Source organism: Prionailurus viverrinus, chromosome B4 (assembly GCF_022837055.1).
Source record: "Prionailurus viverrinus isolate Anna chromosome B4, UM_Priviv_1.0, whole genome shotgun sequence".
NCBI lineage: Eukaryota > Metazoa > Chordata > Mammalia > Carnivora > Felidae > Prionailurus > Prionailurus viverrinus.
This window is the reverse complement of record NC_062567.1, coordinates 39544744-39553654: the sequence shown is the minus strand read 5'-3', so window position 1 is coordinate 39553654 and position 8911 is coordinate 39544744. Positions and strand designations below refer to the sequence as shown.

The following is an 8911-nucleotide window of genomic DNA, read 5'->3' as shown; positions in this document are numbered from 1 at the left end:
GGTAGGGTGATATTAAGGGAATAGAGTTTAAGAAAACGAATGGAAGAGAGATGGTTCTCTCAATAGGCAGACTGAGTAAACAAATAGAAAACTCCACAAACCACAGCTCACGTGCCATTTCATGAGGAAGTTTTCAGATGCCTTAGCAGCCTGTCCTAACACAGTAGATGCCTATTTAATTGGAATAATGGAAATTTGGAATTCCCATTGGAATTCCCATGTCCTATATCCAGAAGTATTGCACATAGCAAGCATCTGACATTGTACTCTGCTTCCAGACTCCGTCTCATAACTGCTTGTTTTCATAGACTTTTTCTTTCCTTTTGTACCTTCTTTTCATTTAAAAATATCACCACCACCACAACAGAGCCATAAATAGATGATCATCTTTCACTCAGGTAAGACTAGATGGAATGGTTTTAAATTGAATCTGGTGGGGAGGGATTCAGACAATACTAAAAAAAATTGGGGGTGCCTGGGTGGCTCAGTCAATTGAGTATCCAACTTCGGCTCAGGTCATGATCTCACGGTTCATGAGTTCGAGCCCCACATCAGGCTCTGTGCTGACAGCTCAGAGCCTGGAGCCTGCTTCAGATACTGTGTTTCCCTCTCTCTCTGCTTCTCCCCTGCTCATGCTCTCTCTCTCTCAAAAATAACTAACGATAAAAAAAAAATTTCGTGATGGAAAAATCATTTTGAAACAGACTAGGTTCTCGTTGGTTTCATTTAGCTTAGGTTGGGATAGAAATAGACTAATTTTTACAATTCTCAAATTTAGCATTCATTAGAAACAAGAGAGCTTGTTAAAACACTTTCTGCAGCCCCACCCCCAGACATTCTGGTTCAGCAAGTTTCTTGGAGATTCTAGCAAGTTTCCAGGGGATGCGGATGCCCCTGGCCTGGGCTCATACTTTGAGAACCTCTGGATTGATTCTTTGATGGTTTCTGAAATCCCCTGCTCACAATATCCCTTATTGTTTTAGAAAATGGCACACTGGGTGAATACCTAAAGAACCTCTGCTGGGGTCAACCGCTCCGTATTTTCACACAGATGTACTGATACTATTTCTTTCCGTAAAGACTTTGCTCTGGGGACAGCTGGTAGAGTGTGTGAGGTCTTCACTGAAAGCTGCCTCCAGAATGCCCTTCATCGACTGCCTTGCTTTCTTCCTAAAATCTTTTCCTAGGAGGGCATAGAGGAAGGGATTAAAGCAACTATTGGCCGACGCGAGAGCGATGCACACGTGGTCCCAAGACAGCAGAGCTTCTCCAAGGGGAGTTTCTGAGTCAAAAAACAATGCTAGGATCCCAACAATGTGGTAGGGAGCCCAGCAGACGCAGAAGACAATCACCACAGCCATGGCCACTTTCAAGGTTTTGATCCGAGTCTTGGTGAAGCGGCCCCGTCGCATGCGGAAGATAATGAGGCTGTAACAGGCCACCATGACAAAAGAGGGCAGAAGGAAACCTACCACTAGTCTGGTGATGGTTACTGCCCCCCGGGGGGTTAGTACTTGATTGTTATATGAAAACTGGCCTAAATAATCACCCTGGAAATCTTGGAATAGCTCATACAAGTTTGAGAAATTGCTGGAAGAGTCAGAGTAAAGCTCTAAATCGAGTGGGTTAGCTCTGTGATCTTCAATGGGAAACCCACTGGGGGCTATAGGTGAGACCTCATTCGCAGGCTTAAATAAGTTATCATATGGAGGTTGACTAGATAATTTAGCTGGATCTATAGGGAGTGACTGTCCAGAAGGTCTTTGAAATGTTTGAGAATGGAAGATAGTGGTGGCTGTCCAAGGCAGATCATTGGTTCGTTCAGAGAAAGACTGCAGCCTTGCATCCATTTCTCCAGGCAGCTGAACAAGGGAGTTGTCAAGAGATCCATTTTCCAGTAGATCAATGGTGAAGTCTGAATAATCTAATGAGCCGTAGAAGCCAAGATCGTAGCCACACACGTCACGGTTGCCTACAGTGAATGTTTCCCGGTACACGAACACAGGTATGCACATTACAAAAGCCACCACCCATATACATCCACAGATAGTGAAGGCTGTCCCCACATTGCGGTGATTCTGGCACCAGATTGGCTTGAGTACCAAAAGGCAACGATCCAGGCTAATGACAGTCAGCAGGAAGACACTGGCAAACATGTTGAGGACAATGATGGAGGGGATGAGCTTACAGAGGAGCCAGCCGTAGGGCCAGTGTCCCTGGAGAGCCAAGTGAGCCAGGGAGAAGGGCAAGGAGAGGCAACAGAGGAAGTCCGCCAGCGTGAGATGGAGAAACCAAACTGTGTTCACCGTCCGCTGCATCTTTAGGCCAGCCACCCACAGCACCAGCCCGTTGCCTGGCAATCCCAGTAAGAAGGTGAGGCTGAGAATGACCATGGAGAGAATTATCTGGGGTTCATACCAGGGCTGTGAGGGTAGGTCAGTTGAATTGGTCTCAGCAGAGAAAGACTCCATTGCTGAACTTCTAGAAAAATATAAACAAAAATATTAAAACTACTGTTTTAAAAAAGCATATGCTTGGAATTATAACGTTCCCCCATTATGATATAGAACTACAAAAGTCCTCACACTGTTTTAGTTTGTGTTCTTTCTTAACTTTTTTTTTTTTTTTGAGAGAGAGAGAGAGAGAGAGAGAGAGCGAGCATGCATACGAGGGTGAGAGGGGCAGGGGAGAGCGAGAGAATCTTAAGTGGGCTTCATGCTCTGAGTGGAGCCCAACATGGGGCTTGATCCCATGACCCTGGGATCATGACCTGAGCCGAAATCAAGAATTGGTTGCTCAGCCTACCGAGCCACCCAGACCCCCCTAGTTTGTATTCCTTGACTTCACACTGGACCACACAAAAACGTTCTGTGACAATTAGAATCTACTGTATCAATTTAAATGCGTATCAAAATCATAGTTTCATTTGGAAGTCCCTATCTATGTACATTTCTCCTCTTTCGTGCACTTCCACTTTCTCATTCTGCACTGGTTCCTTTCCTCACCTGGTGTCTCCTATTAAAAACAAATACTAAATGACAAACAATAACTTCTATTGTTTTTGAGAGTTAACGATCATGTTAGGAACTGAACTTCTAATTTTTTTTTTAACATTTATTTATTTTTGAGAGAGAGAGAGAGAGAAAGTGAGCAGGGGAGGGGCAGAGAGAGAGGGAGACACAGAATCCGAAGCAGGCTCCAAGCTGTCAGCACAGAGCCCGACGCAGAACTTGAACCTACAAACCATGAGATCGTGACCTGAGCCGAAGTCAGACGCTCTACTGACTGAGCCACCAGGCGCCCCAACAAACAATAACTTCTAGACCAGAGGTTCCCAGCTTTATATCCATGAAAGGGCTTTGTGAAGCTCCATCACCACGTCAAATGTGAAGCTCCATCACCACGTTAAGATTTTAACTTAGTATATTCTCATTTCTTTGAGGGTAGAAGTTCCATCCATTCCCTCTACCAGATCTTTGAGGGACTCACTGCCGTAAAAAAGGTGCAGTGGATTCAGTTACGTCTTTAGATACCTCATCTCTCCCTTTTTGCTTTCAAATTTGTCAAGAGTTGTTTACCCTCTCTGCATTGATTTCCTCCTCACCCATCATTTCTGTCTTGTTTGTTAGTTTTTTAAATGTATAATCATAAATATGCATACATATACACACATATGTATTTTTGAGAAAAAAAATTTTTAATATGCACGGAATGATCTAATTTTGTCAAATTTTGATTAACAAAAAATATGCATACATATATACACATATGTATATGCATACGTGTAAATATGTAGGCATTTTTTTCTCAAAAAAATTTTTTAATGTTTATTTTTGAGAGAGAGAGAGAGAGGCAGAGTGTGAGTGGGGGGGCGGGGAGCGGAGACAGAGGGAGACACAGAATCAGAAGCAGGCTCCAGGCTCTGAGCTGTCAGCACAGAGCCGGACGTGGGTCTCAAACCCAAGAACTGTGAAATCGTGACCTGAGCTGAAGTCGGAAGCTTGACCGACTGAGCCACCCAAGGCGGCCCCCCCCCCCGCCCAGTTTTTAAAATTGTGTTAAAATACTCATAATGCAAAATTTACCATTGTAACCATTTTTTTAAAGATTAACATTTTTTTAAAGTTTATTTATTTGCAGAGAGAGAGAGAGAGAGAGAGAGAGAGTGGGGGAGGGGTAGAGAGAGAGTGGGGAGGGGTAGAGAGAGAGGAAGAGAGAAAATCCGAAGCAGGCTCCATGCTGTCAGTGCCGAGCCCGACTTAGGCTCATCCCTATGAACGTGAGATCATGGCCCAAGCTGAAATCAAGAGTTAGACACGCATCAGCTGAGCCATCTAGGTGCCCGTGTTTCACCATTCTTAAGTATAAAGTTCAGCAGTGTGGAGTATATTCCCATTATTGTGCAAACACTCTCTAGAACTTTTTCATCTAGTAAAACTGAAACTCGACACCCATTAGACAACAATTCCCCACTTCCCTCTTCCCCCAGCCCCTGGCAAAACACCATTCTACTTTCTGTTACTATGTATTTGACTACTGGGCATTTGTCTTTTGGTGTCTGGTTTATTTCACTCAGCATGATGTTCTCAAGGCTGATCCGTGTTGTAGCATGTGTCAGAATTTCTTTCCTTTTCAAGGCTAAATAATATTCCATTTTACGTAAACACCACATTTTATTTATCCATTCATCTCTTGATGTGAAGTGCTCTCACCTTTTCGCTGTTGTGACTAATGTTGCTATCAACTGGCATGCATATTGTTTTATAAACTGCTTTCTTTTTTTTTTTCAGCTAGTCTCCATATCATACAGTAAGACTGTACCTTAAGGAATGTTCAGTCTTTAGCCAGTGTTTTTCCAATCATTCCCAAAATATCTTCGATAGCTGATTTGTCCACAGTTATAGCCAATCTAGGATCACACTTTGCATTAGGACGAGAGGTTTGAATTGAGAGAGAGAGAGAGAGAGAGAGAGAGTACATACGTGTGCACGTGAGCGGGGGAGGGGCAGAGAGAGTGGGAGAAGGTGAGAGAGGACTGTCAGCACAGAACTCGATGTGGGGCTCGAACTCACGAACCGTGAGATCATGACCTGAGCCAAAAACAAGAGCTGGTTAACTGACTGAGCCACCCCGGTGTCCCAGGATGTTATGTTTCACAAGTCTCTTTTTTTTAGCAGTTTCTCTTTGTCAAGGAGACTAGCTTGTTTCAGGGTCTGTTGTTCCCACCATTCGTTTTTTACCTTTTCTAATTTGTCTTCTGCCCCATCACTATGCTAAAATTACATATAAATAACAAATCCAGGGGGGCCTGGGTGGCTCAGTCTGTTGAGCATCCAATTCTTGATTTCGACTCAGATCATGTGGGATTGAGCTCTGCGTCGGGGTTCGAGCTGAGTGTGGAACCTGCTTAAAGTTCCCTCTTTCTCTCTCACTCTGCCCCTCCCTCCACAGAAAGAAAGAAAGAAAGAAAGAAAGAACAAATCGCAACATCTTATTCTGTCTTCATCCACCAGCCCATTCTCTTGACCTCTGTGACATTACTCTCCCTTAATTCTGAAGACTCATAAATGTACCCTATTTTACAGCTTCCCTGAACAACTCACTATGCTGGCTCATGTTGTTTACTTCTGTCTGGAATTACACCCTTAACCTTAACCTCCTCCGTCTTGCATCCTTAATCTCTATCTGTTGAAATCCTAGCCATTCTTCAAAAACAAGCTCAAATATTATTCTTCCTTGAAACCTTCTCTTACAGTCTCAAACAGAAATTAGTCCTTCAGCCTCTTAAATTTGTGTGTGTGTGCGTGTATGTTGAATCTCCTTTCATATTATCTGTGCAATGATTCATTTTGTCTCGTATTATAATTATTATCACGGCTGTCTTATCTATTATGCTGGCCTTAAATCTCATGATGGTAAAGATGAACCCTCTTCCTAAGTACCTGTTCTACAGAATTTAGCACAATGCCCAAAAGACCAAAAATTACTTCAGTGGATGGATGTTCATTTGGGGGTTTACTTTTTTTTTTTTCCAACTAAATTTAAAATTCTTATTCCTGTCCATTAACCCATTAAAGACGCGGTCTCTTCTAACTTCCCTTTGGTTTTCCAGTTCCCGGTTCTTACTGGCTGCAATAGCATTTTATGTTTCCTTTCATAGAGTCCCAAAATATTTTTGTGGCTTCGAAGTCATTCTGCTGACTTAACCAGATGTTTTCATAGGGCCTTACATGATTAGCAGAAGTTAAAATAACTGAGTCAACAAAATAATAAAAAAGAAGAAGTGATTCTCATTCCCCTCTCTGGAGCCTTACCCACACAATATTCAAGTCCTATCAAGAGCCCTTCCTTCCCTGCTGTGCACGGCAGGTACCTTGGTCCACGGTCCTACTCCAACACACATATTAATGCGGAGATCCATAAAATATTGAGAGAAGGGTGGAATCAGAGAAAGCTAGGGCTCAAGGGAAACTTAGTAATCATCTTTCCTTGTCTCTAGTTTTATGTTGCAGTTTTTGACGCTGACACTCAGCAAATTAGCTGACTTTCACACATTCACAACTAGGAGGGTTCTGAGATTTTAGGACCAATGTCTTTCACACCAATACTCCTTTTACTAGAGAGAATCACAGAACTAAAAAGTCTTTGGTATTGCTAATAAAGGCAAAGGTATGGAGAACTGCACCAACTGAAATAATAAAGACTGGAAAGAGGGGCGGCTGGGTGGCTCAGCCGGTTAAATGTCCGACTTTGGCTCGGGTCATGATCTCATGGTTCGTGGATTCCAGTCCCGCATCGGGCTCTGTGCTGACAGCTCGGAGCCTGGAGCCTGCTTCGGATTCTGTGACTCCCTCTCTCTCTGCCCCTCCCCTGCTCTTTTTCTCTCTCTGTCTCTCAGAAATGAATAAACATTAAAAAAAAAAAAAAAAAGTCTTTCAGAACAAGATAACTTTTTACATTTCTCCAAGTGCTTTGACTGAAAAATACCTCTACATTTAAGATTGGTAGAGCTCCTTTCTTTCTTTCCTTTCGTCTTTTTAATTTTCAACACTGAATTGGCTGAAAGTATTTAAAAAGATAAAGGAAATCCTGAAACTAAAAGTCAATTACGATAGGGAGAGAAAGCAGATTCCAGAATCAAATACTAGTGACAGGATGACAGAGTCAGTAACAATAAGGAATAAGCAAAAGAAGAAAAGAAAAAAAAGAGAAAGTGGAATGAAAAAAAAAAATATATATATATACATGAAGAAAAAATAGGTCACCGATTTGAGAAACAAAACTATTGATTCGGAAAGCTGGAATCATAGTTCAAAAAGAGAAAGATAGCCAATTTAAGAGAGAAAAAAAATGGTATGAAAATTCACTATTAGTTCTAGAATGAAACATTAAGAAGAAAAATAAATAGGATGTGGGATATTTAGAGAAAGAGAGGTGGATGTGGGGACACAACAAAAACAATACAAGCTGGGGAAGGAATGGGGGGGGAGGGAGAAGATAATGACCCTCAAACCATTATCCGTAACAAGGAAACAAGCACCAGGGACCAGGTGGACGTAAGCTTTTCTTACCAAAAACCTGAGTTGCTAGCTGAAGGTTTCAGCACCAGCCTGGAGGTCCCCACACGTCCAGCCTGGTCTTCACTCTTACCCACAATCAAGTTACGAAGTATATTTAGGAAACTTGCTGAACCATTCCTCTTTCCCCTCTCTCTTCGTTTTTGATGACGAGGGACGGAATTCCTCACTTTTGACTCCTATTTGACTTTGGAGGATGAGTTTCAAAGTGAGTCATGTATGAATGTCTCAGATAAGGAGAGTAAAAGAACGGAAGTGGGAGGGCATGCTTCTCAGATGATTTCTGTGGGACAGAATACGGCTAAAGAGGGAAGTACTTCTGTAATCAGCTCCTTGCTTTGTAGGTTTGGGCTTGTGCTTTAGAAACGCACTAAAATGGCCCTGCCATCTGTGAGGGTGGAGGTGAGGAGTAGTTGGGACGAACGCCCCGCACAGCATCCCTTAACGCTCTCAAACAGCAGCCCTTAAACGCTTAACATGTGGAAAGAAGCAAGCCATACCGAAGTCAGATTGAGCTATGCCCTAATCTTGAGAGATTCACAATCTGGTAGGAATACGCACCCATACACTACACAACTGTAATACAACCCAGACTATAACGGCAGAGGTTCCAGTAGAAGTAGAATAGTAGAAAATAACAGGGAAGGGTATATTTAGTCTGGGGCACTCTTGGAAAGTCTTAAGGCAGAAGTAAGAGCTGGGCAGGTCCTTAAAGACTTCTATAGACACCAGAAGCGGGCATGCTGTTTAGAGTGTGTAAACGGAGCAAAAGGAGAGGGGCAGGGGGGCGTGGGAGAGTGCTTCCGGCATTGGGAATGGGCAGAAGAGTCAGTCAATTGGCTCGTTTCATCAGGAGGGAGTGCAGAAGATTGAAGCGGGACCTCGCGCAACGATTCCTGCTTGAAGTATACATTGGAAAGAATTCTCGCTCACGTTATTCCTTTACGCACATGCATGTGAAATAAAGTTCATTTGGGTCAAATGTATTTGAACACTCTTGCCTATGGTAAAGGCTTCAGTCCATATTAATCAACTTACTGTCCAAACCGTATCTGCTCCTCCTCCCGTTTGCAGAGAAATCACCATGGAATTTAATTAATTAATTAATTAATTAATTAACTAATGTATTTATGTATATTTGAGAGAGAGCACGCAAGAGCGGGGCAGAAGAGGGGAAGCAGAAGGAAAGAGAGAACCTCAAGCAGGCTCCACGCTCAGCTGGGAACCCACCTCGGGCTTGGTCCCACAACCCTGGGATCGTGACCTAAACCGAAGTCAAGAGTCAGACGCTTAACTGACTGAGCCACCTAGGTGCCCCATAACACGTATCTTTT

The 8911-nt window shown here is 42.9% G+C and overlaps 1 protein-coding gene across 3 annotated transcripts; it reads right to left on the bottom strand.

The window, feature by feature from the left end:
* Positions 1-577: 577 nt before the first annotated feature.
* Positions 578-7795, bottom strand: C3AR1 (complement C3a receptor 1). 3 transcript variants are annotated; one of them, XM_047868510.1, is made up of 2 exons: positions 7572-7795; positions 578-2481 (listed from the first exon to the last, which is right to left on the bottom strand). In XM_047868510.1, exon 2 carries the CDS (start codon positions 2469-2471, stop codon positions 1044-1046), a length of 1428 nt encoding a protein of 475 aa, XP_047724466.1. In that variant the 5' UTR covers positions 2472-2481; positions 7572-7795; the 3' UTR covers positions 578-1043. The 3 variants fall into 3 exon arrangements, with proteins under 3 accessions (XP_047724466.1, XP_047724468.1, XP_047724467.1); XM_047868512.1 differs by having other exon boundaries at positions 578-2478; XM_047868511.1 differs by lacking the exon at positions 7572-7795 and adding an exon at positions 4822-4890.
* Between the last annotated feature and the right edge of the window lie 1116 nt (positions 7796-8911).